This window comes from Anser brachyrhynchus (genome assembly GCF_964034855.1).
Source record: "Anser brachyrhynchus genome assembly, chromosome: 5".
In the NCBI taxonomy this organism is placed as follows: domain Eukaryota; kingdom Metazoa; phylum Chordata; class Aves; order Anseriformes; family Anatidae; genus Anser; species Anser brachyrhynchus.
In genome coordinates this window covers 31,024,506-31,050,896 of record NC_137699.1, presented here as the reverse complement: position 1 = coordinate 31,050,896, position 26,391 = coordinate 31,024,506, and the positions used below count along the sequence as shown (strand labels likewise).

At 39.1% G+C, this 26,391-nt stretch overlaps 1 protein-coding gene across 16 annotated transcripts in view; it reads left to right on the top strand.

The window, feature by feature from the left end:
* The window catches only part of NUMB (NUMB endocytic adaptor protein), a 95,512-nt gene extending 70,403 nt beyond the window's left edge, over positions 1–25,109 (top strand). For 6 of the 16 annotated variants that reach the window (XM_080596004.1, XM_080596016.1, XM_080596013.1 and 3 more), the window contains 9 exons: positions 1,666–1,740; positions 6,956–7,033; positions 12,574–12,648; positions 14,528–14,668; positions 16,054–16,255; positions 18,146–18,445; positions 20,262–20,411; positions 21,266–21,409; positions 23,172–25,109. In XM_080596004.1, the coding sequence (XP_080452130.1) occupies positions 1,666–1,740; positions 6,956–7,033; positions 12,574–12,648; positions 14,528–14,668; positions 16,054–16,255; positions 18,146–18,445; positions 20,262–20,411; positions 21,266–21,409; positions 23,172–23,875 (1,869 nt within the window). In that variant the 3' untranslated portion in view covers positions 23,876–25,109. The remainder of the gene's footprint in view (positions 1–1,665; positions 1,741–6,955; positions 7,034–12,573; positions 12,649–14,527; positions 14,669–16,053; positions 16,256–18,145; positions 18,446–20,261; positions 20,412–21,265; positions 21,410–23,171) is intronic. The other 10 variants (XM_080596017.1, XM_080596018.1, XM_080596019.1 and 7 more) reach the window with 5 other exon arrangements.
* The last annotated feature ends 1,282 nt before the right edge of the window (positions 25,110–26,391 follow it).

Genomic DNA, 26,391 nt, shown 5'->3' with positions numbered 1-26,391 from the left:
GGATCTTCAGTTGGAAACATTTTGCCTACACTTGGGTAAATGAGATGTGCAGATAGCTCAGGAAAGCTGGAGGTTGTCCTCTAACTTAATAGTAATGCAAGCTAGATGGCTTATTCCATGCATATATATATATATTTTTTTTCCCACCTTCTCTAAACCTCAGCCTTGTTCCTGTCTATATCTCCCCTCTTAAGGAGAAGTTGGCAAACTTTTTTAGGTTACTGAAACCAAACTTTTCCCATCATGGAGATGCACAAGCACAGGATTTCTGCATCTCTGGAACTTCAGCACAGACATGGCAGAACTGCAGTAGGTGTGGGTGTGAATGTGTGCTTCCAGACACAAAGTAAATACATCTTTAGTTGTTTCTGTTTGTGTATTTTTAGGATTAAAATTTTCTTGTTAGAGAGTGTTATGGAGAAATGAACATCTTACGCAAGTGTTCAGAAAGTTCAACTAAGAGAGTACAGTCGCTGTTTTGGCAGCTTCAGTGTTCAATTATATGGCTTCAGCCCCTATAGAACTCATTGTGAAAAAGCTGTAAGGCGTCGGATCCTTTTTATTTACCTTGAAGTTTTTGTGAAATTTATTCTTCAAGCTGTTCTCCAGCTGTGAGGGCTGGTTTAAGTGAAATTCTTGCAGAATTGTTCCATCCAGATTTAGATCTACTGTTTTAAAAATCCCACATACTGAGACTTAATGTTAAAGCCCTCTATCATGTAAGGTCCTTTCACTCTCAGCAGTTTTATGTTAAGTAGGGTGATGTGTTGACAGTACTTTTGGAGCATCTTGCCTTGCATGAAAAAAACCTTAACAGCAACAACACACAAAAAACAACTCTCAATGTGCTATTAAATCTTGAAAACAATCTCTTTCCAAGTTTGTCCTTAAGTTGAATATAAGGAGTCTAGGTTGAATCTTATGTTATTCTGGTAGAGCACTTCAATATGGTGGTAAGGAATGAAATCTTTTTCTGGCTGTCTAATTAAGCATGGTATCCTAATTAAGGAAACAAGTAACGGAAGATTTCAGATACTTCATGACAGAATATTCTGTGGTGGAGTGAAACTTCTCCATCCATTATTAAATCTAGATTTACCACTGCATTGTGTCACCAGTCCTGGTTCTGATATTTTAAAACCCTTTTTTCACTCTCTAGCTACTCTACAATATAAATGCTGAATTGCATAAAATTCTTATAATGCTACATAAATTGGAGCAAATTTCTTTTCCCTCTAACTTTCATTATAAAACTTCAGAAAGGTTTTAACAGTTCCTATGGTTTTCTTCAAGAGTTAAGTACTTTCAATAAGGATACAATTGTTTGAGAGAACGTTTCCGTCCCTTATCGAAAAGAACTGCAATTGGGAAGGGTAGGGGGAAACTGGAAAACATAAGGAACTTTTTTTTTTTTTTCCCAGAATGTAGAATGAAAGTACCCAAAGTTTCCTGAGCACTGCACTCCAGTGTACTTCTTGAAAATGCTTTTTCTATGGGCTAATGTTATTCCGGGTCATGTTGTTAATTTAAAAACTTCAGAACTTTCAGTTTCAATTCAATTAATGAATTATTTATTTTTAGGTAATGGTTGATAATGTAGATATACAGAAACGGGTAGTTTTTAAAACCATTAAGCTTTTTCTCCTCCTCTTCTCTTTCCCGCAGTACTTGGGACATGTCGAAGTGGACGAATCCAGAGGAATGCATATCTGCGAAGATGCTGTGAAGAGACTAAAATCTGTATGTACATTTGTTTCATGACAAAGCTGGCTTTGGGGCTGTGAGTGTTACTCAAAAAGGTCCGTTCGGCAGCAGTGCTCCAGCTAAAGCCTGAACTTTTGACCCATGTTAGCAGAACAGTTGGCTGGTTTGAGAGCACTGCTGTGGTGGTTAGGGGGACGTGCTAATCTGATGATGCGAGGGAGAGAGTTACAACTGTTCTTTCTACTTGCAGAAACTATTTGCAAAACAAATGTGTAAAAATCCTCTGTGACCTTTCAGACTAAGTTGGTACCCATATGGGGCTTCAACCATTGTTTTTTAACAGGTCTTTCTCCCTCTCTCTTTCTCTCTCTCTCCTTTCTCCCCCTCTCCCTCTGTTGCCTGCCACTTTAATAGTGACTTAATTCACCTTTATTATACAAAATATTACTTGATTTAGGCTGCTTTTTTTTCTAATGCACTGCAACATTGTAGTCATGCATGAAATAATCTGGCTTGCATCTGCTCAAAGTGGCCTGGAGGCTGCCTAATTCTGATATGTCATGAACTGGGCTGCTCTTAGTTTGGCTTCTGTGAACGTTTGCTCGTGTAAATGGCACTCGTTCAGAGCTCTTTGTATTCCTATGGCTCATTTGAAGAGGTCTTGTCATCTCTTTCCTGTAGTTTTAATATTGCAAAATCCCGTGGAAGTAGCAAACTCCAGAAAGTCAGAGATCAATCTGTCGAGGGTCTGAGGCTAAAGCAGCATTGAAGAGAAGAGGAGGAGAAAGGACATTTGAATTTGAAGTCTGAGCGAAGATAGAGAACTGCTATGCTTTTCATCACTTCTCTTATGTGTCATAGCTACCTATACACAGCCTTCAGTAGTGCCTTTAGTGGAAGAAATTCTTGTATCTTGTATCTTTCTAGCACAGCAAAATTACTGGAAGTAAATCAAACATTTCTGCACCTTTGCTAACTTAAGATCTCTGCTACTGGATATATTTTTTCCCCTCACCAAATGTGAGAGTTCAAATGGCTTCCAACTAAACCTGTTCTTTCCTTCTGCCTAGCACATAACAGAGGATTATAGATTATCTTTTCTTCTTTCTGTTGTGCTGCAAAGTTTGTGAATTGGTTTACTGCTCTGATTAAAATCAAGTCTTTTCATTCTTTTCTCTCTCAGCTAATGTATAGCAACCTGTTAAAGCCGCATACCATCTGTTCCCATTCAGTCCAACAGTGATTAGTGATTGATTTCTATTAAAAAGGGCCACACAAAATATAAATGAGTTTCTTTGTTCTATGGATTTAGTTTATGTAGCTAAAATGCTAGTACTGACCACATAATGAATCGCATCCGTTTTTGTCCTGTTCTGGTTTTCATTGTATCAGGATACTTTCTGTTAGCACACCAAATAATGTTGCAGTATTTACTTTATGCAGCTTCTCTCATTGTCTTCTCTGGGGAGCTATGCCGTGAAGTATTTGCTTTCTAGGCTTTTTATAAACTTCAAGCCCACAAGTCAGTTAAGTGTAGCTAAGCTTATAAATAATGAGGCATAGTAAAAGCATAGCACCCAATTTATTCTGGAATCCATATAATCCCAGGATTGTGATTCTTGATCATCTGAATTATTGATTCAGATGTGAGATATCTAACTTCTGTAGTGCATCCTCTGGAAGCAGATCGCTTTGTTTCCTATTCTGTGCTATATGATTATTCCAAATTCTGGATGGCATCAATGTATTGCCCATTCTCATAAATTCAATATTTTTTTCCAGATAATTTTAATTTCTTCTGCTGTTTGAAGTTTTTGACGTTTATCTACAAAATGGTCTCTTAAGATTGCTCCTTGCGTTGTCTCATTTGTCAGTGCTGGAAGCTGAGAAGCAGGTGTGAAATTCTCAATGGGCCCCAAGAGGAAGATTCAGATTACTGAAACTGCTTTGTGCACTTCACTTGCTAGCCTCCATCAGGCCCAAGGTTCATTTGGAGTTGCTTATTGCAATGCAAACCTTTTCCCCCCTTTCCAGCTCCCCACCCTGAGCATATAGGTTTAAACTGGGAACTTTTCTTTAGGATTCTACCTTTATTGAAAGTTCTCTTCTGTACAATATATTCTCTTAATTAGGAAAAGCCATACCACTAGATGTTGTTTCAGCATGCAAGGAATGTGATAAGAAAACAGTTTGTTCTTCTGGTAGTCTCTTCCTTTCACAGTGCTTGGTTATTTTGATGGGGCTTTCTCTCGGTCTTGGAAGGACTACAGGTTTGAGCTGAAGTGCTCAATCAGAAAGACTAGCTTAAGGAAAATTGGACTTAATTTTTAAATGTATGTGGCCTATGTTAATCTGTATTGTTTTCTTCACAGGTAATATATAGGTTTTTTAAATCAGTCAGTAAATAATAGTTCTGTTCTCGTAGAGACAGAATCATTGAAATACTTGTAGTTTCTAAAACTAAGTTCTGTCTACCTGTACTTTTTTCAATAGATACCTTTTCCTCTTAATTCTTGTTCTCCAATAGTTCGCAGTTCATTTGGGGAACTGAAATATGTTCTTTTTTAGGGTTGACTATTTGATCATAAAACATTTTACGGGATTTGTCAAGAAAAATACAAACCTGTTAATCTTTGGTTTAGGAATATCTTTATTTCTGCTTTGCTTTTTGAAAGAAAAGATGCAAACAAATTCTTTTCTCTCCTGGGGAAGTGTTCTTCCATTTTTTTTTATTACCTGGTGGTTTAATATGCCGTAATTATTTTTGAGCACTGCATCTTGCAGAACTTAAAACCAAATAATTGTAAACATTTTGTTCAGGGATTTTTTAATTGATAACTGAGTAAAATAAGACATTTTTAGCTAGAGAATCCTTCATCCATACTCTATTCTGTTGTTACAGTTTTATAGCTCTGAAACTGCATTCCAACAGGACTATGATGTGCAGATTACAATTTTGCTTACAATGAATGAAGTCAAACTTGAGTTATGTCACTTTTGTCTGATGAAATGGTACAGCAGTTTCGTTAATAGATCAGAAACTGCTATCACTGTCTATTATTAACATGAGTTTATGTTACCAAAAAGCTTACATTTTTCCCTTAGGATATATTACTAACTGTATATTCATTTCATATCTGGTAGGATCCTCATATTTTGATACTAAACGGTTTCTTCAAAACTATTTCCCTGAATTACTGGAAAATTACTTTGTAAGGACACTGTAAGGTAGCTTTGTAAACGTGTTTGATTTAGGTATGGGGACATAGTATAAAGACAAAAGTATTCTCTCTCATGTCATGTTTTGATTTTTAAATCAGCTTTAGTGTGTAGTATTGGTTTCTAACTTGCCACTTTTTGTTTTAAATTATGCATTTGTTTTAATATATGTTCTTGTTTTAGCAGGTAAAGAGACATAATTTAATATTTTAAAACATGCATTAGTTATCTCTAAACTACATTAACTTAGTGGTGTTTAAAACCCATTTTGCATGATGCCTTTTCCATTAACATTTCTAGTTTATTAAAAAAAATAAATCTTGTTTAACAAGCATTTTGCTGAGAGCAAAATTAACCATCATCTAAAAATGAGGTAGCTTCTGGTGAATCTCTTTAGCTTTTGCTGTCTTTAAAAAGCTGTTATTTAGTGTAATTGCTCAACTTGGCAGCAGCATCCAGCCCCTTCTCATTATGTATACAACGCTGTGATTAATCCATTAGTTCCCCTCCTAGTGTTCAGCATATCCTGTCCAAATATACATGACCGTTCTTGTTTCTAAAAACTGTTAAGCATTTCAGCTGACTACACTTAGAGATGTTCTTATACAGTGCCTGTGTTGACATAAATATCTTATGGATACTTGTTGAAAAGCTCTGTGGAAGGGCATCAGGCAGAGAGAAGCACTCAGCAGCAAAAGTCAGGAAATGCAAAGTCGAGATTGACACTCCCTTCTTAACTTTGTTTCCTGGCTTTTGTTGGCTTGCGTCAGAACCATAGCTTTGTTTTAAGTATAACCTTGTTTATCAATCAATTCTGGAGACACTGCCTCAGGATATTTGTAATAATATTTTTAATATAGCATTGTTATCAGCGAGCAACATGCTGGAATGACATGGTGGTAATTTGGGGTCAGGGCTGTCAGAAAGCCGCCCTCTGTCTCATGTGGAATTCTCCACCTCCTCCCCGTTACTGCTCTACCACAGTTTTCTTGCAAGCTAAATAATTTTTAAAAATAGCAAGAGTAGTGATATGCTTCAGCACCAGCTTCCTTCACGTACTGAGCAGTGTGTAGCTATGCATGCAGGACACCAGGCCCAGGAAAGTATTCTCTCATCAGATCAGATCTTGCAGTTTTCTTTTCACAGTCTGGTAACAAAACAAAGCCAGTAAAACTAAACTGCATGCAAATATGCTTAAAATTGAGTCCTGTTTTTTTCTGAATGTGAATTGGGCAATCATTATAATCACTTCCAGGCTGAAGAAATTCAGGAACTTGTAGTTCAGCTCTTTGTATCTTTGCCTTTGCCTAACTCCTCCTTCTCAGAGCTGATTTTAAAGGTTTCTTGTTCAACCTATAAACCCAGAGTTGTAGAATGAATATCCAGTAGTTGCATAAATTTGTTTAAAGTCTTGAAAGACTGTGAAAGAGAAAAGGAACTCATTTGTGTTTTAGTTAAGGTAAGAAGAAATTCTTTGCTGGTCGGAGAAGACTGTATAAAATGCAAAGTGTAAGAGTAGCCTGTAAACCAAAATAATAAACGGAATAAAATGAAGCACCAAAAATGCTTTTTCAGCATTTAACAGTGTGTTATCCCAGCTACTATATGTGCTTCTCCAGCTTATATTCTCCACTTGCTTTGGGAAAATGTGATCAATACAGAACAAATTTGACTATAGCTCTGAAGTTAGAACTTTGCATTTCACAAGAGCCCGCACAGTGTTTTAATTGTTTAACCACTATGTCTGCTGCCAAGTTTTGTTTATAACCCAACTAAAGGGGACTAAACAAGGGAGAGTGAAAATAAAGTAACCACTTTGCATGAAATTGGGGCTGAGGTTCTCTTCTTTCCACCAATTTCAGGGCAGTAGCTTATTAGAATCGTGTGTGTGTCCTTTGATCTGCATTTTCATGGGATTATTTTCACATTTGCCTGTCGCACCTTCTCATGGATAACTCTAAAAACCCCTTCCTTTCCCTCCAAACCCTATTCTTGTGTGTGCTTGTTGGTTTGAAACCCTGGGACATTTTAGCTACCTTCAGTAATAGCGCTCGACTTGTCCCCCCTGTTCCTCCAGGAAAGGAAGTTCTTCAAAGGCTTCTTTGGAAAAGTAAGTTTAACGCCTCGTTTGTGCTTGCACTATAAGGAGTTACATCCCTGGTATAGCACTGCCATAAAATTAGGGTGTTGAGAATTCCTTAATCTGTTTCAGAGTATTTGTTTCTAAAATCCAAGTCTTCGCAGACTTGGAAGTATATTGATCAAATAAAGAATATGGTTGAAAAAGTGACCTGAAATAAAAACTTCACTCCATATGGACTGTATCAGAAATCCAGTGTTCTGAAATGATTTGATCTTCCTGAAAAAAAAAAATAAAAAAGTGAATTTTCTTTTTAATCCCTTAAACTTGTGCCAGCCTACATCACCTGGGCAAACATCTCGAGAACAGTTGGTGTCTGTGCCTGTAAGCACTACAGGACTGGCTGCCTGGCACCGCACGCTTGCCCAAATGTTAGCGTGGGGAGAAAGCAGCGAGCCTACATGTACCATCTCCTAAACCTTTCTGTTTGGAGCACGGTCCAAATTCAAAGATGTGTGAAGATGAGATCAGGCATTTACCTGCTATTTGTTTTTCTAATTGCAATTCTATTGTGTAGCGGAAAGCTTTGCTGTTTATCATTGCTCTTGTTTTCCTGTGGACAGTGTCATAGACGTGAAGGGAAGCAACTGTTTGTCCTTATTAAGAATGTGCTGTACTGGAGACTGGATTTTTTTTTTTATTCCTGCTGTCTACATCTCCATAAGGCAATGTTTGTAAACCTCTAAAAGAGCTCTTTGACCTCCCATCTGTTAACTGCCTCTGCATTTAAAATTCTTGTGGAACATTTCTGTGTAGTTTTTGTATGGAACAAATCTAAGATACCGCTTTTGAAACATCTTATAAGCTGAGCCTTGGCTTAAATAGAAACTAACAATTTCATAACTTACATACAAAAATCTTTCAGAGCAGGTTATTCCGTGCTCACACATTTGTCTTGGCTTTGCTTGAGGAGTAACTAAGAGCTTTTTCAGCTGCCTTTTTCACTCTTCACGCAGATTGTGGTGCGTGTCATAGAGGGACAGGTATTTCTTCAGTTCAGGTTTCTTCCTATGATCCGAGAAAGCGTTCTTGTCATGTGTAGTGATAGTGAAGAAAGAAGCTCTTTTTCTGGGGGGTGGGTGTCAAAATACCATATGTAGGAGTTAATCTGTCAGGTTCATCTGATCATTCCTACATGCAAACAAAATTTAAGAGCTGAAATCTACACAGACTGGAGTAAAACGTTGTTTACAACCAAAAATGTGAATTTCTTCTGTTATGTTTGTTTTAAACAAATTCTAAGACTCACCTCAACCTGGTCAAATACCAGTTAGGAAAAAGAAAACTAATATGCTATTAATTCGTGTTAGAAAGTAAAGATGTGTAAAGAAAGTAAAGATGTGAAAGGACAGAGTTTGCATAGCACTTAAAAATCTCTTTTGCTTTTTTAGGAATTACCTGTTAAATATGCCAGCTTTCTCATTACATCTTTCTCATTACATCTTTGTCACTTTTTAATGAACTCCAATACTTTGCCATAGCCTTGTAGATTTGTTTTGCCTTTTATTATAACATTTTGCCAAAGAGAAACCTACTTCTACTTCAGTCAGTGAAGTTACATTAGTTAGCACTGAAACCACTGAAATCCACAGTGCTTAGATATCCCTACAATGTTGGTATGTCTTTACTACACTTCAGCCTACAACAGCTGGCTGAATCTAGGGAAAAAATATAAAGAAAAAAAGTTATTCTCTTATTAATATTTGAGAAATAGTTATAACTAATAGCTTTTGTCTGTCTCATCTATAATTTCTCCCCAGATGCTTTGCTTTGGGATTAATATAATATTCCAAACCACAGAATTGCTTGAAATTCACTACTGGTTTTCAAAAGGTCTATGCGGACAGATTTACTTCTTTCCCTGTCCACTTTTTTCTCCTCCAGAAAAGTAAATCTGAATGAGTTGTGTCAGGAAGTGTTTTTTAGTCATGGACCTGACATTGAAAATACTTCATTTGCAACTTTAAATAAAAATAGGATGTCCATTGCCAGCTCCAGGTTAGACTTCTGCTGTTTCGCTTTGTGTACAGAAAGTGACTGAATCAGCAGCCTTTTTAGGCAGCTCTCCATATTTCAGAACTAAGCCTTTTCTGTGGTAATGAATAGTAGTACAGATTCAATGATCTTTCTCATGTTTTGCTTCCACTGAGTACATGTATTTCTTGGCATACAATGTTTTGTGCAGAGACTGAGATGAACATTTTTCTTTTTGTATATCTCAGGCTTCAGATACATCTTACAGCTGTTTTTAAGTCCCTTGCCAGAATAAAATAGGCAGATATTGAGAACTCTGTAATCGGCCAAAAGACTAGGAATGGTTTAGAAGTATTTAAAAATGCATTGTTGGGCAGCATTCATTCTGTTTTGGTATCCTTAAAAATTTACTTTCCACCTTAGAGTGCAGCTGCTCCTTAATTCCATGTTCCTATCACTTCTGAAAGCCCAATTGTCATGTCCAGCACTGCTATTCAGGAGCTATGCATTTCGGCTTTAGTCGGCTTCATTTTCTTGTCTTTGATGCCCATGTCTAGGGCACTGCCTGCTTGTCTGAGAGTTCCTCACACTTTGTTTTTAGCCTTGCCTTCTGTTCTTGAGGGTGCCTCACCTGCCTTCCTGAGGCTTCTGAGGGCTCTGAAAGGAGTAAGAGAAGGAGTCTCGTGCTGGAGCAGATTACCAACCTCCCAGAAAGTGCTAAGAAGTGAGCTTCCTATCATGGCTGATTCAGCGCTGCCAAATCAGGCTCCTGGGAGCTGGTGCCCTGAGTGGCTCCACTCTAGCAGCGTCGTCATCCAACAGCATGTATGTGAAGACAGCCTACTGATACGGACGTCTAGATGAGTCCTGATATACACATATCTGTATCAGGAGTGCAAACAGATCTACATTCTAATCACGATCTACTTGGCAATATCCCACGTTAATAGAGTAGTACATTGATTTTTATGTAGCCAATATAAACTAATTTGGCAAAGCTGTGTTCTTTAATACATCAATCTCTCCACAGATAAAATGAGGATTCAGTAGATGGAAAAATCATATGTTTCCCAATGGTAGTAGCTGTGGCTTTAGGATAGAGAGGGTAAGAACTTATTCTAAGCATTGCATCCACCATAAATCTAGGATAAAGGATTTGGAAGGTAGACTTGCTTTGGCTTTCTCTTAGTGTAACAAACCTGCATTTGATTATCTTGCTTGAGGAAGCTTACGTTTCCAGTGCGAGAGGAGGATTATTCAGCCCTTTAGCCTTTTATTTTTATTTTGAGAAACATGGAGTTCCATGTCTTAGCTATTTTTAAGTCCTCATTTAGTACAATAGCAGATGAGGACTAGCTCTGCAGAAGTTCAGTACTGCTTTATGAAGTATCCATCTGAGTTAAACCCAGCTTGTTCAATGCAAACTTCAGAAACCATTCACTGTTTCACTCTGCAGACAGAAGGTTGGTTTTGTTTGCTGGGAAAAGACATCCTAGTTTGTTGGTAGTTCAAATGAGGGATATGATGGTAGTCCAAACTGAGCAGTTACCCCTAGGTGTTGTCTTCTCTCAATTTTTCGTGTCACTTGAAATGAGGATTTTAAGACTACTAATGGCTTTTAAGAAACTGATACTCCTTCATAAAACAGTTTGAGATAAATCTCTACAAGTCATCTCTTGTTGGGATTAACAGGGATTTTTAGGCTATGAAAGCTACCCAAGCACTGAAAATACATACTATATTTTATGCTCGTTGATGTTTACTGCCTCTTAAGACCAAAAATTACAGGCAACTTTTAAATGCTAAAATGTTTTTTAACGTGTATGATGGTAACTTTAAATACATCCTCTTTTGTGAATAATAGTCTTTCCATTAGGCATTCCAGAGTCTGAAAGTTTTTCTTCAGACCTTCTCTGGGATATTCAGCAGGCTGGATGGACATTTAGAAACTTGCTTCTGCAAGCACTTCTGTAGCTTGTTTTCATACTGTGCTTACTTTCTCTCTTCTCTCTTTTATTCGCTGTTCTGCACAAGTCAGTGCAGTTCTCTGTTCTCACCAAGCTGTCTGAAAATGCTCTGGTTGTCATTGCTGCTTCAGAAATTGGGACAGATAGTTCCTCCCCAAAAACAAACACAAGTCCCGCCAAGCTGGTTTTCTTCACGCTTTCTGCTTTCTCTGAGAGTGAAACCAATGTGATACAGCAGGTGATTTATCTGTCCGAGACGATGATGATGATAAAAATAAAAATCATCCTTACAATGATAAAATCAGAGTTGCTAATTTGGAACATGCAGTAGCTTATGCCAGAATGTATCCTTGCTCAGTTATGTGCCATATGATTATAAATTATATGCATCTGTAGTGAATTATTAAAAATAAAATGCAATTCTTGCACAAAGCCACTAGTTGATATCCCCCCCCGACCACCCTTCTTTTTCTGTTGTTGCTCTGTTCTTTTCCTGCAGTGGTCAGTGGCAGCTGCCATTAGCAGCCCCAAACTAAACCTAGTGCTTCAAAAAAAGTTAAGGGGGAGAATAGTTTATTAACTTAAAGGTTTAAAAAAAAAGAAAAAAGAGTATGGCACGTTAAATCAAAGTAACACATTAAAAATAGTGGGGTTTTGGTGGTAGTAGTTCTCTGTAACAACCCATAGATTATGTCGACACGTTGTGCCTATCTGATGAATTCGTTTCAGAGGAATGTTGTCTTGTGTTTATACTGTTTTCTGCAATTCTCCCTTAAAACATAAACAGTTTAAAAAGAATCTGTAGTTGATACAGCTCCTGAAGCCTTCCTGTGTTTCCCACTTTTACTCACCCTCAGCTTGTGGCAGCTGAAAGTTCCCACAGTCAGATCTTGGATAACAGCCAGAGTGCTCCTCCGCTGCTTCAGCCTGCCGCACAATTGCTTTTCCAAGATACGCATCCAATGGTTAACAAATCACATTTTTCTAGCTCTCTTCCAAGGTGTGACATTCGCCTCTCAATAAATTAGTAAAACGTGTTTGGATGATTGATCTTAGCATTAAGCTCATAACACCATAACCAATGATTTCTGGGTGCTTTTAACACTGGTTTGAGCTGATGCCATGGTTCTGCCATGCTAGTATGGGGGCAGAGGGTAGGGCTGGTGGAAATACCAGGTAAGAATTTTCCTGTGTTTAAACTTCACTCAAGAAGCTACCTGGGGTGTAACTCCTTATGAATTAGTGTTATCTGACTCTTTAGTGGAATTCTTCACCCACTTGGTCAGTCTTGAATCCTTTACTGTACATGGATGTACACCCTATTTTTGACTCCACCTGTTCCGTGCCCTCTCCCCATCCCCATAATGTGCTCTTTCTTAAATACTGGCTTTGGCTTGGTTCTCTGAATGTTTTGCAACTTCGATTGAGTATCTGGCTTTGGGCATCCCACTGAACGTGGACTTCATCTACACTTAATGTTATGGTTCTTGGAAAGGGGGAATGGGTGGCAGTCTTGATACCGTTGACATAAAGCTGTTTTTTTTCTCTTTCTTTTTCTTTTTTTGAAAGACTGGGAAGAAGGCAGTTAAAGCAGTCCTATGGGTTTCGGCGGATGGACTCAGAGTTGTAGATGAGAAAACAAAGGTTAGATTTCACTGGACAGAAGTTCAAAGTTTCTTTATAATAACATATATGCTGTAACTTTAAATGAACATCAATCTTTGTCTTAATGCAACTGTTGGTATCTGAAAGAAAGATTTGTGTATAGTTGGTTTAATCATTTCTTGCTTGGTAAACATATGTACGCCTGTTAATTTTGTTTCTCTATTAATTTCACAGTATTCTGAAACCACATTTGATAAAGTGTGGCAGGTAGCAGAAGCTTGGAGCTATTTTTGTTGTATTTGCCTGAAGAACCGTTCTTCCTGATGAGTACTGTTGACAGTGAACTTGTAGCAAGTCCCTTGGCTTTTGTTCTGTACAACTGCAGAAGGCCATGAGAGAAATACACGAGGAAGTTCATGTTAATCAATATAATTTTCAATGCATCCAAATCCCAGAATAGGTCTGAATGAACGAGAACTAGCTTCCAGAAATATGATGAGGAGAATAAATGAAATAGGGTTGTCTCTATATTAAACATCTTAAATTCCCTTCAAATTTAAGATAAATGGATATCAAATTCTGTAATTCCTAATTCTAGTATCTAAGCTGTTGGTCTCAAGTCGAAGACTAATGTATTCATGGCTTCCTCCTAGATTGTTTTAGATTTTTTTATTGTGAAATAGCACAATGTGTAGCACAAAAGTGCCTGTGTACAGGTAAAAGCAAACAATTCTTGGATTTAGCTAGATGTAGGCAATTAGAAAGAAGAGCTTTAGGCTTGCCTCTGTAAGGTTACTAGTGTTTTAAAAGATGACGTGGCAATCAGAACAATTTTAATTAGTCTGAAATTAATTTGTTCGTTATTCATGTCATTTAACCCTTACTTTGTTGACCTAAAAGATGGTTTCTGCAAGCCAACACTGAGGATCAGGTAGAGATAATTCATATCCCTCTGCAGTGTAGTTACCCGATGAACACCTGCTCTGTGGGTAGACATCTCCAGGGCTGTTGTTAGGGTATGCTTCATCAGCTCTGGAGTTTGTCTTTTGAGAATTTAATATCAAATACAAACATACTGAGGCAGGTGAATTTGGTCTACTGATTGCCTTTAAAAAAACAACAAATGTATATATTTAGAAATGTTACTGCATATATTTCATCCTTTAAAATGAATTTTAATAAGATGTGCAGACCTTGGAGGTAATTAAAAGCATAGGGCTTAAAAAGAGAATATAATATTGCCTCCTGGTGGTTGAATACATTAGCACAGATACCAAGTACTAACCACCAAAAAAAAGAAACAATTCTGAAAAACACTGAAAAAATATTTTTTTAATGAAGATAGCATAGTTCTTAAATTATACTATCTCTTTTTTACAAACACTTCTCCCATCAGTTCGTAGGAACAAATCGGGGGTGTTTGATACTACCGGTACTGCTGGTGCTTTTCCATTTCATCCTTGCTTATCTAATTGGCGTGTTAGCTTTTGCTTTTTGTGTTGTAGCTGCTAGATCTTTTCACATTTGTAGACTTCTCCCATTAATTTTCAGGATTGTATTTTAACCACACTAGAGATTTGATTGCTAGAGCACAGTAAAATTAAAATGAAACAAAAATTCCCCTTTCCCCCAAGTTAGCTCCATAGTCTAGAGGAGAGATCTTAAGAATTGTGTTCCTGAGTTCTTAAGTGGTTGCCTTGTCGCACTTCTACCAAAGATGGCTGGTGGAAGAAGAGGTCTGTCCTTTTTTGTTCATACTGGGAATAGTTTCTGAATGGCAAAATCATTTGACAAATAATTGTAGCCAAGTGAGGTTATCATCTTTTTAATGTAATGCATTTTGCAGCTAGCACTGAAAATGACTTGTTCCATTGTTTCTCCACATTTCCTCATGTTTCTTTTTTTGGGGATCCTCTAGGATCTTATAGTTGATCAGACAATAGAGAAGGTTTCTTTCTGCGCGCCAGACAGGAACTTTGACCGGGCATTCTCATACATCTGTCGAGATGGCACTACGAGACGCTGGATATGCCACTGCTTCATGGCTGTAAAGGACACGGTAAGTTTTGTTACGGCGTGTGTCTTCCTGCTTCTAGCTGCAAGTTACACTAAGAAAACTTAACTACGCAGAATACTGTGATACATTTTGACTTCAGCTAAAATATTACTTTTTCCTTAAAAATTATTTTAGTTCTAATTCTTTATATCTGAATTGTTTGCCATTCCTCTGTGATGTCTTCTTGTGGAGAGAAACGGTGCCCAGCATGGTGTGTAAATGGAATGCAGTCAGCCTCAGATATCTGTAGCAGAAGGGAACTACTCTTCTAAAAATAGACAGAAGATACTCTCATCTGAAAGTGTATACAGCCAAAAACTGAAACAGCAGTGACAGTTTTTCCAGGATAAAAATCATAGTGAGTAAATACAGACTGGTTATGAATGTAGCCTCTTGTATGCAAATGTTAAGGGATGGAGCTAAAATGAGTTAAATTAGGGTCCTATTTCCTTCTAAATGTTAGAGATTTTTGCATTAGAAGGTTTGAAAGCAAGTTACCTATATCAGTCTTCTGCTGTGTAGAGTTAAGTCATTTAACTCCCTGATCTAGTCTTTTACTTATGTGGCTTTTTATGGAATCCGACTATTACACAATGGCTTTCTTTAATGAGAAACAATGAAGTTAGAAATTCCCGTTTAAATGTATGTTAGAGCTGGAGCATTTTTATTTCCTTCTGTGTATAGCAGGTCAGTTCATTTACTGATTATTGCAGATGAGGTGAGCTACTGTTAGTAATAGCACCTCTGACTCAGCTGCAGCCTCTGTATCAGCTGGAGTGCCAGACTTCCTCTGACTTGAATTTCATTTCCTTATTGCAGTTATTGGACAGTGGATCCTTTTGACCTCACTGGTTAATCATGGAAGTACCTTCTGGAAGGCGCTCTCAATGCTAATTTCTGCATTTGGTCAGGGCCATTAAGGGATATTAGTAGTCAGTTGTACTTTCAAGTTTCATGTTTGCACACAACAGTATTGTCTCCCTGCACCCTCTGTAAACCTTTTCTGTTTGAGAATAGCATTTACCTATCCTTCAGGACTTAAACCTGCATAAAATGGCATCACAAGAGTTCCTTTGTGCACAAATGTATCCAGAGGCAAGGGATCGGTGCAGGCACATTATCACACTACTATTGTAGTAGCAGTTGAGCTAAACAGATTGTCTGACAGTCTTTCAGTCCTGGGTGGCCTTCGTGCTTGTGCATTTGTGGTTGTGAGTCTTTATCTATCAGGTTTAATTTTAGAGGCATACAAGGTGGCCAATTACAGTAGTTCTCTTTAATGCCTTAATTAGATTTCTCTTGTAAGGGCAGGTTATCAGTTTGCAATGTTTGAAGCACATGGATGTTGCTGTTCCAGTCACTGTATGATGCAATATTGTCTTGTACAGGGGGAAAGGTTGAGTCATGCCGTGGGCTGTGCATTTGCAGCATGCCTGGAGCGCAAGCAGAAGCGAGAGAAGGAGTGTGGAGTGACTGCCACCTTTGATGCCAGCAGAACCACATTCACTAGAGAAGGGTCATTCAGGGTCACTACAGCTACTGAACAAGCAGAAAGAGAGGAAATTATGAGACAGATGCCGGATGCTAAAGGTACGGGGTGCAACTTACACAGTCGTCCATAGTGAGCAGAACAAGCACTGAGGCGCTGTAGAGCCCCTGCAAGGACAGGGCTTAACATCCTCGCAAAATTCCCTCTCTCGAACTTGGTTATGTACAAATCATATTTCCAGACACTTGTCACTTTGCAAGATGAAAAGCGCTCCCAGATTCAGTCCTAGGGCGTTTTTCCCTATTTCCTCAAGAAAAAGTGCAAGGGGCTTCATATGTGAAAGCAACTGGACAAAGCTGCTTCCGCTTTGTTCTGTCTGCCTGCTTTATGGCAGAGGGCATCATAGGCACCATACTGAAGGGCCTTATTAGAAAAAAGTTATGAAAATGTAAGAGCTTTGCCAGACTTGAAGTAATCTTTTTTGTTTTGTAAAGGTTTTTGTAAATGAAGAGAAAGTGGTGTCATTTTTCTTAGAAAACAGTGTAGTTTTATTTCACTTTTTAGAGCATGTTACAAAGTTTCTGTATACTTATATTGCATGAGGGAAGTACAGGTCGATCACAGTGTGCTTTCTAAAAATAAAACCAAAACCAAACACAAACCACCAAAAATCACATACTAGTTATATTCAAAAATAGTAACTGGCTGTTTTGAGAGGAGCTCGTTTTTACTACTTAGCCATTTAAAACATGGCAGTGTTCTCAAATTCAAGTGAAAGTAGAATTTCTTACCCAAGTTTTATTACCAGTACAGTTCTACTTGTCATTCTACAACTAACAAAAAGTAAGTATTATAAATATTGTCTACAGTCCTCTTTACAGTGGAGTTGAACTTTCCATAGCAAGTTTTATTCTGCCGCTCTATTGCAAAACTTTAATCTTCGTTTTCATCATCCATCTGCTTGTTCCCATACGTTAGTTTTAGAATGTGCTAAATGAAGCTTAAACACAAGGCCTTTGTTACTGGAGGGCATGAGTCAAAGTCTTGACTCAATGAAGGTGTGTGAAATCCTTTCCAAGAAAGACTGATTAGAAAAGTTTCACTTGAACGAGCAGCTGCAGCTCATGGGTACTGAAGCTTGCAAGACAACATAATTAGTTCCTCTGACCACTCCAGCTCCTCAGAAATCTCCAGTGCGGCTCTGCTTTTACCAGACTTCTGGTTATTCTGTTGATGTGTCAACAAAAACAGTCATTGTTTCTTGTATGAAGTTTGGAAAGCATTGTAAACGTTGCTGATGCTAGCAAGGCCTGCCAGCTCGGGCTGGATCTGCTTTGCAGCTCACTTCCATCTCTCTGTAATGTATTCCCTGGGGTTGCTGAGGAGCTGCTGTTGGAGCACTGAATGCGGCCTAACCTGTTAAGTGCTAACTCTGGCCTGCCGGAGCTTGTGCAGGGTGCTTGGCCACTGCTGCTGATTCTGCAGGGGTAGGAGGGTGGCTTTTGAAAGAAGCTCCTAGAGCTGTTCTGTTCCCTGCAGCTGCTGAGCTACACCACCCTCATTAACTGAATAAAGTTAGTAGTAATATTTTGGCTGTGATTTATTCTTCTAGCTCTACTTGAGGCAAAATAAAGGCCTCAGACACACAGTACACTTTTCAGTCTTAATCATAAATGAATTACAGGTGTTTCTAGAGCAGTGGTCTCAGGGACAGCTAGGAAGACTACATATACAAGGCCATCATTTCTAAGAAGTGGCTAGCCTTAGTAAGCTTTGCTTTGGAGAATGGATATATGTAAAGTGACATGGTGAAGCCTATGAAGGTACAAAGAAATAATTTTTCTGCAGTGGTATTAGAAACCTGTTTGTTGGAAGAGTACTAGCTATGCAAATTCTTGCAGTTTCTCTTTTCAGAACAAATGGGAGTAGGGGCAGGCAGTTGAACAATATATTGCTTTATTCATCTAACCTCACCATATTTCCTCCAACAGTTGAAACAGAAATGAAAACAGTAGCACCAGGTGCTGCACCAACCAATACTGCCCCCTCTCCTGGCTCCCCAGCCTCTCCTACTACTGATGTTGCTGCCTCTCTGGATAAAGAAATGAGCAATCCCCACGCTATTCCACGAAGGCATGCCCCTATAGAACAGCTTGCCAGGCAAGGTTCTTTCCGGGGCTTCCCTGCCCTTAGTCAAAAGATGTCTCCTTTTAAGCGCCAGTTGTCCTTGCGAATAAATGAACTGCCTTCAACAGTGCAAAGGAAGACTGATTTCCCCATGAAAAACTCAGGTAAAATCAAATGCCTCCAGTGAAACATTTCCTTAAATTGTCTCTTCCTCCTTTCCTTGTCTGTGGCTTCAAATAACTCATTATGTGTAGTAAATCCTTCTTCCTGCCTCATGTGAATCATTTCTCATGAGCAAACATTGTCAGGTCAGAAAACCTCTACCTCTGGAATATGCAAGAATTTCAAATACTGTATTCACATTCAGAAGGCAAGCAGCTGTAATCGTTTTCTGAAATACTGGAGCACAGCTTGAAGTGTTCCAGGAACGGTGTTAGTGAATTAGTAGATGCTGCTCTTCCCTCTGAGTCACTGAACCAGTTCCTCCTCTTAATGCCAGGGCATCTTGAGAGACAAATCCTGTCAAGGCCTTAACCACAGGCCGTGGGTTCATGTGACGTTTTTCTGCAGTCTCTGTCGGCCCTTCTGAGCTCTTCTTTCTGAGAGGAAAGAAACTGCTTTCCACCTTGCATTAGAAGGAACTTTTCTGTTTAGGTGGCACAACTGGCTGCACCAATAATGCATGGTACAGGTTTCACATGGTGGTAGTGGGGTTTTATAGAGTCATCCCAACATAAACATCTGGGGTGATCAGTACCTTGCACAATAGCCTGGAATCCCTTTAGCTAGGTTATCCTGCAGGACAGCTGTACTCTCAACTTGGCAACAGAGCTACTTTTAGGGTTTAAGCTTTAAAATAAAAATCTCTGTGGCAAAGGAAAAAAAAACACAACAAAAATACCTATTTGGTGACCTGTGCTTTAAGACCAGTGTTGAGTTAATCGGTTTAACAGTAGTGGTGTGCTGCTTACTGGACTTACGCTGGCTGAGCACACAACAATCTGAATTCTTCCTAATTCAGAGCATTTGATGCACGTTCCTGTATATGAAACTGCCGGTGCTGTTTAATGTCACACGATAGGTGCTATATTGGAATATCCCTCAAAGAATCAATTTTTGGGCACACCTCCCCCTAAATGTTCAATATACTGCATGTCATATCCACCCATCCTGTGGTTTTTGTACTGTTCCATTTCTGCTTAATTATGCCTGCTCGTGTCAGTTCGGTGCAATGAAGGACTGATGAGCAGTACTTCTGAAAAGTTGGGCAATTAGAAATAAGGAGAGCAGCTGGTAAGTCAGTAGTTTTACTCCAATGTTACTTTATCTGCACTGTACTGATATTTGGTTTAAAACTGAGTGTCCATTTTACTTGTGCGCTCAACTTCTGCTTTCAAAATTTTAACACAGGAGCTAGTGAGTTCAGCTACCACTGAACTATGGCAATTGACACTCTAGAATTAACTTGCCTCTACATATTGCTGTCAACATGTTTATACTTCATCTGGTTTCTGTACAAGTACAGTGTTGGAATAGTTAAATCTATCATAAGTACTTTCATTTCACAAAATGTCAAATCTTAGTGCCAAATCCTTGGTATATTTAACACTTTAATACTGAAAGATTTAGAACTCATATTAAAAGCTATAGAAAAACCTTTTATTTTATGAAATGAACGTTCTCTTGCATTAACATAGAGAAGACGTGATGACTGACTTGAAATCTGGAACACTGATCTCCTTACCCTCTTGCTATGTCATAAAATACAGTGATATGGCTTTGTATTTCTACAGTTCTTTCTATTTCTGTCAGGTCTTCAACACCCAATTTAAATTAAAAAAAAAAAAGGCTGTCCTCCAAGTCAGTAGTCGAAACATCTAAGAGATAAAGAAGCTAAATATATTTCAGTTTAACATCTGTATTTATAAATTGTTTCTGTATCCCTTAAATGTTATTTAATGAATTTTATTTACATTTTAGTCCCTGAGGTAGAAGGGGAAGCAGACAGCATTAGTGCCCTGTGCTCTCAGATCACCAGTGCTTTCAGCACACCATCGGAAGACCCTTTCTCTTCAGCCCCCATGACGAAACCAGTGACAGTAGTCGCACCACAGTCTCCTGCCTTTCAAGGTTTGTCATTTCTTTGCTTGCTGTGGTCATGCTGGACGAGGCTTGAATGCACAGAATGTTGCTTTCCAGTAACACATAGTCTTAATTTCTTGTATCAGTCTTGCATCTTAATTTTCTGTATCCGTATTTTGGGGTCATGCATCCTGCTTTATTCATCTCATCTGTTCAGTTTTTCTGTGTTTTTAACAAAAAGTTCATGCACCTACCACACGATAGTTACCTGTAAAAGGGACTGGCTTTAAGATAATGGCTATTTTAATCATTCTGCCGCCTGAACCGGAAAAATCTTAACAATTGTGTGTCACAGAAACCAAATCCAGCACAGTAAGAAGATTTTGTGCCACCATGATTACCATTTTTCACACAAACTCCCAGATAACCTACGGAGACGTAAACTATAGAACTCTTAGTAGCCTCTAATCTTCATTCCAGTGATGTTCTTTTATACAAATAGTGTGGGGAAGAAACCTCTCCTTGTTAAATGTAGTTGTTATTTTGCATCCAAAATCCATTGTTCTTTGGAATTTAAAATTAATTATACTGTAACTTCTGGTGAGCTATATCTCTTCTATAAAAACCAACAAATTTAACTTTGGTCAGTCATGAGAATTGAAGGGCTCATGAAATAAACAAAACCCCACCATCCCACAACTGTTAACACGAGTTGGCTTGGTGAAATGGAATTTACGAGCTTCATCAACTGTCAGTCCAATTTGGCTAATTTACACAAACTGCTGTCATGTGGAAGTGTTTAAAATTGTATGTTAACAGTTACGACATGGCCCACTAATATTCCAGTCATGTGCATGCCTTGCATGAATTAATTGCACTGATGTTGTCTGCTCCCATTTTAGTTAATGGCACTGCCTCTGCCTTCTGTGTGCTTGCTGCTAAACCATCCCAAGCTGCTGTTGTGTCCACAGCTATGCCAGTTCGCGAAACCAATCCTTGGGCTCATGCTCCTGCTGCTAATACTGGAGCTGCAGCCATGGTCTCCGGTAAGATTGGAAGTAGATCCTGTGCATTGCTATGAGAACTCGGATCAAAAGCATAATTGAGCCCTTGAGATGGCTGTCAGTGCCACTTAATGAAAAGTGGAAGGAACAATAACAAAAGCTGGAAGTAGTAGCGTTTTGCACAAGTGGATGGAGGGAAGCTATGAACTCCCTGGTCCTGGGTCTGTAAGCTAGACTGTTTCTTATTTTGTCAGTGTTTTAGGAAATCTGATGCTTAAAAAAGGAAATAATGAAATAACGTGTTTGGGGATGAAGAGGAAAGAATCTGTATGCTTACCCAAAATGATTTTTGTGCATTCTTGCCATGAACGTAGATAAGGAGAGATTAAGTTGGGTGCTTGAAGACTTCAGAAATTAATTTCTTCTGTTTAATAAGTTTAGTCTGTCTGTACAGTCCTTGTCTATATTCATATCCAATGTAAGGTGGTAATTTAATGGCTGTCACCCATATGGACGAATACGCTAGAAAGCTATGAACAAACATTTCCTGGTGCAAGTGCCACCAGAAAGAAACAACCTTGCTAGTGAAATAGGTTCTGTTTGCCCTTGTAACAGCACCAGGCCCATTACCAGTCAGTCTTCCTCTGTAAGAGAGAGACCTTAAGCTCTGCCTTCGAGTTACCACTGTAAAAAAACAACAGTGAACTGATCTTAGGTGGAGTTTAACTAGTTGCTACGATTAGACTGAATGAAGAGTACTGAGCAGTAATGATTTTCTACTTTTCTAAAACACTGAATAGCACATGAATTGCAGAGCATTCCAGGTTGCTTCTCTCATCACATTAAAAAGCTGGTGAGGTCCTATGGGAAGGGAAGAGAATATAAAACCGTAGGGAGAAGGAAGATTGTAGAACTCAGCTAATGGAAGATGGTTTTGAAAGCGTAGGAGGAATGGAAATGATGGTGATTTTTTAATCACTGAAGATAAATGAGTTAAAATAAAGCTGTAGTTGTAGAAGAAAAATCTGAAATGTTAAGCATTGAGCACTGCAAAAGAATTTGAGAGGTTAGCAGCACGAGTTGTGAAAAGACTAAGGGAAGAATGGAGATGGAGAAAGAACATAAACAGGAAGTCATAGTAAGTACAGTTTATATATTACATGGCAATTTGATTAGATGCACTGCCTTAAATGTTCATGTATATAGTAGTGAGTGCTCACGCTTCACTTCAACACGTATGGGACAAAAAAGAAATGTTGCCTTGAACTCCTTATGCCATTGCATTGCTGTACTGCAAAGGGTAAAGCCTTAATTTAGGAAATAAGGCGAATGAGCCTTAAAAAGTTTCATAAAGCTTTGTGCTATAGCAGTCCACCACTCCTGAGCTATACATGCATAAATTGATATTCCCCTAATAGAGGAATTTTAGAGGTTATGGACTAGATCATTGCCACTAAGTAATGAAGGCAGGTGGCAGCTCTTCTTCATGCCCTAAAGTTCCAGCCGTCTGCTATTAAAAAGAAAAAAGAAAAGAACAAAATAATAACAAAAAAACAAACCAAAAACATCACAAAACAAAAATCTGCCCTTTAGGGAGGAAACTTTTCTCCATCCCTTCTTGACCGACACTCCCTGTGACAGAACAGTGTACCGGCTGCAAAGAGATGCTCTGGCTCTGGGTAGCGATCTCCTGGCTGCAGAGGGAGGTGGCCCGACTGACCTTGTGTGCATCCTCCATTTTTTCTAACCGATAAAAGGGCGAGGAATAGAAACATTAATGACTTTCCCGTGCTTTCGTTCTCAGGCACTGAATGGAGTGGCACCTCCTCGGGTACAGCCTCACCAAGTCTCTTCCAAGGAAATCACAGACGTACCCCCTCAGAGGCAGACCGCTGGTTGGAAGAGGTCTCAAAGACTGTCCGGGCCCAGCAGCAGCCAGCCCCAGCCCCGCAGCCACTACTACAGCCTCCTCCAGCAGCTTCCCAGTCAGCACCAGCCTTCCCCGTGAGCACCTACATTGCACCCCAGCCTGTGCCGGTCGGCGTGGTACCGCCCATGCAGCCACCATTTATTCCAGCTCAGCCCTACGCTGTAGCAAATGGGATGACCTACGCAGCCCCGAGCGTACCTGTGGTGGGAATCACGCCTTCCCAGATGGTAGCCAACGTCTTCGGTACGGCAAGCCACACTCCAGCAGCCCACCCACACCAGTCGCCCAGTCTTGTCAAACAGCAGACGTTCCCTCAGTACGAAAGCAGCAGTGCTACGAGCAGCCCTTTCTTCACTCCGCCTGCGCAGCACAACGGCTCTGCGGCTTTCAACGGAGTTGACGGTGGCAAGTGGGCTGCAGAGGACAAGCATTCGCAGCCTCCCGCAGCTGCTCCGCAGGTAGACCCCTTTGAAGCGCAGTGGGCAGCACTCGAGGGCAAGGCAAAGCAGCGCACTAATCCCTCTCCAACTAACCCCTTCTCGAGTGATTTACAGAAGACATTTGAGATCGAACTTTAAGCAGCCCTACGGGGGTAGATAAATTGTACATTAGGCTAGAGGGATAAAGGGAGCAGAGGGGACTGTTTCTGATCAGTTTGCTTTGATAATCCCAAAGGTCCCTTCGAGTGAAAATGGGTTAGAAAGAGGGAGCAGTTATGGGGAGGGTATAAACAGACACAGAGTTTAACGTTTAAAAGGAATCCGGGAGCCACCCCAGTCTGCATTCCCTCCTTACTTGGAAAGCTGGACGTCAAACACAGCAGAGGTGGGCACCCAGTCCTGAAGCCTGTTCTGCAGAAACAAGTTATCTCACAGAAAGGAAGGCACATTTTATATTTGTGTCCTTCTGATGCCCTGCAAGTCCTGGACATTCCCCCTCAGGGAAAAATGGGGTTTGGGGGGGAAGTATGGGTGGGAGATTGTCACCTGCTTAGCAAAAGCTAGGTTTGTGGAAAAAGTTGAGCTTCCATTTTGAGTAACAAAGTGAATATTATATGTAAAGAATAAAGTAAAGCCAAAATTTTTATTTTTATGCATTTAGGATATTTTAAATAGTGGATATTAAAAGCCGTATGAGTTGTAAGTAATCTTGCCAAAGGTTTAAAAAAAAAAAGGGGGGGGGTTGGATGTAAGAAATTGTATATAAGATTGATTTATCTCTGATTCTTATTGTAAGTAATATCAGGGGGTGGAAAAAGGGGCTCTAGCTTGTTCTTGTATCTATCTGTTCATTGTAAGTAGCATATTGCAACAACAATCACAACCAGTAAGTCATTATATCGTAGTTTTAAATAAAATTAAAGAACAGTATTGTCATGGTTTGAAAACCATGGGGAAAATTAACTGTTTTTTATTGGAATCAAGCTACATATTATATATATATATATAGTATGTTTTTTTCTTTCATGTATTGCTGCAGTTTTCTTGTCTTAATCGATTGGTTCTAACACTACTGTGACAACTTACCGTAATCATATCTACATCCTGGGGCTACCTAGGAACCCATTTTTTTGTTTGTCTGTCAATAGATCTTAAAGGTTTTTTAACTTCTGTTTTTATTTTTTTCCACTGATTTGTGAAACCTTGTGGTTAAGGCTGCAGCTGGTCCAGGTTCTGCCTCCGGTGAATCGTGAAATCCATCTCATTTTAACTTTACTTTTAAACTTTGGCCTTACAAGCAAATGTAAGTTATATATATTTGTACTGATGATTTATAATCTGCTTTAACAGAAATAAATGTTGGTGGTAGAAACCTTGTCTGTGAAGCCCTGTCTTATTCCCACTCCCTGTTTTCGGGATTTGCCCTTTTGGGTTTCTTCCCTGTTGTTAGGTGGCTGTAGAAAAGCCCTGCCTGCTAACCTGTAAGCTTACTGTTGGTATTTGCACACTTATTACTTTGTATGCCATGTTATGTTACCTTGAACTTCAGGACTGAACTTGCAAATATCCTTTTGACCCATAGCTATTTAAAGCTCTGCAAAGGAGGGCTTTACTGAAAACATTGGATTCTGGGTTTGCATCACTGAATTTTCTAATTGAATATTTACAGAGAGACAAGGATGAACACACTAACATTCAAAAAGGAAAACTCAGTTTGGTTTTCTTCCCTTTGCTTTTAAAAGGAGTGAAGACCCTAACAGCCACCGGAGAAGAGAATGTATTTTCACTCCTTGCTGTTCTACCAGTAAGTTGATCCCTTTTCTTTTAGTATGATTGGTTTTTACTTCAGTCTTACGCATATGAAGTAGTTCTAGACATTGAAAAGAAGTCAGACCTGAAAGGGGAGGAATGGTCTCCTGATGTGGCCGTAGCATTTGAGCTCACCAGGAGTTTCCATTTCTAGACACATACTGTGATTCTCACAGTGACATGGTCTAGAAAATTGGTGCTTCTTTCCTGCACAGGTTTGTTCTTACATAAAGCAATTAAGTTCAGTATGGTATTAATAGTAATGACCAACGCTCTTTATGGTATTGGAATCGCTCTCAATACTTAGCTGTCGAAAAGCAAGTGAATACTTGGTCATACATGCTTGGAGAACTAACATTTATAATAAAATGTTATAGATTTTTTTTTTGTTTTTGTTTTTCCTGTCAGTTCCCTAGACTTTTACAGCAGTGTCCAGCAATCAGATGAAAATAGCCCACTGCAGTTACACCCTTCCCCTGCCTAGGGGATAACAGCAAAGGAGGTATCTGTGACCTTCCTACAATCCATTGTTTAGGGAGGAAAACCGCTATCTTGATTTGCAAATCAAAAATTAAACAGTTAGGAAGTTAAGTGATGCTACGTAGAAGGAAAATCTCAGCTTGCTAAATAGACAAAATACAAACACCCCTTAGTTAACTATTATAGTCATGGCATGTATTTGAAGCAGTGAACTGCACGCCTTCAAATACTGTCCTTTTTACTATGGTTACACATCTGAAAGAGGTCAGAGAATAAACAACAAGGAAAAAAAAAGTACCTTCAGTTGTAAAGTCCAGTCCGTCAGAATACAGGTGCCCATTACAGACCTCACCAGGCTTGAGGTA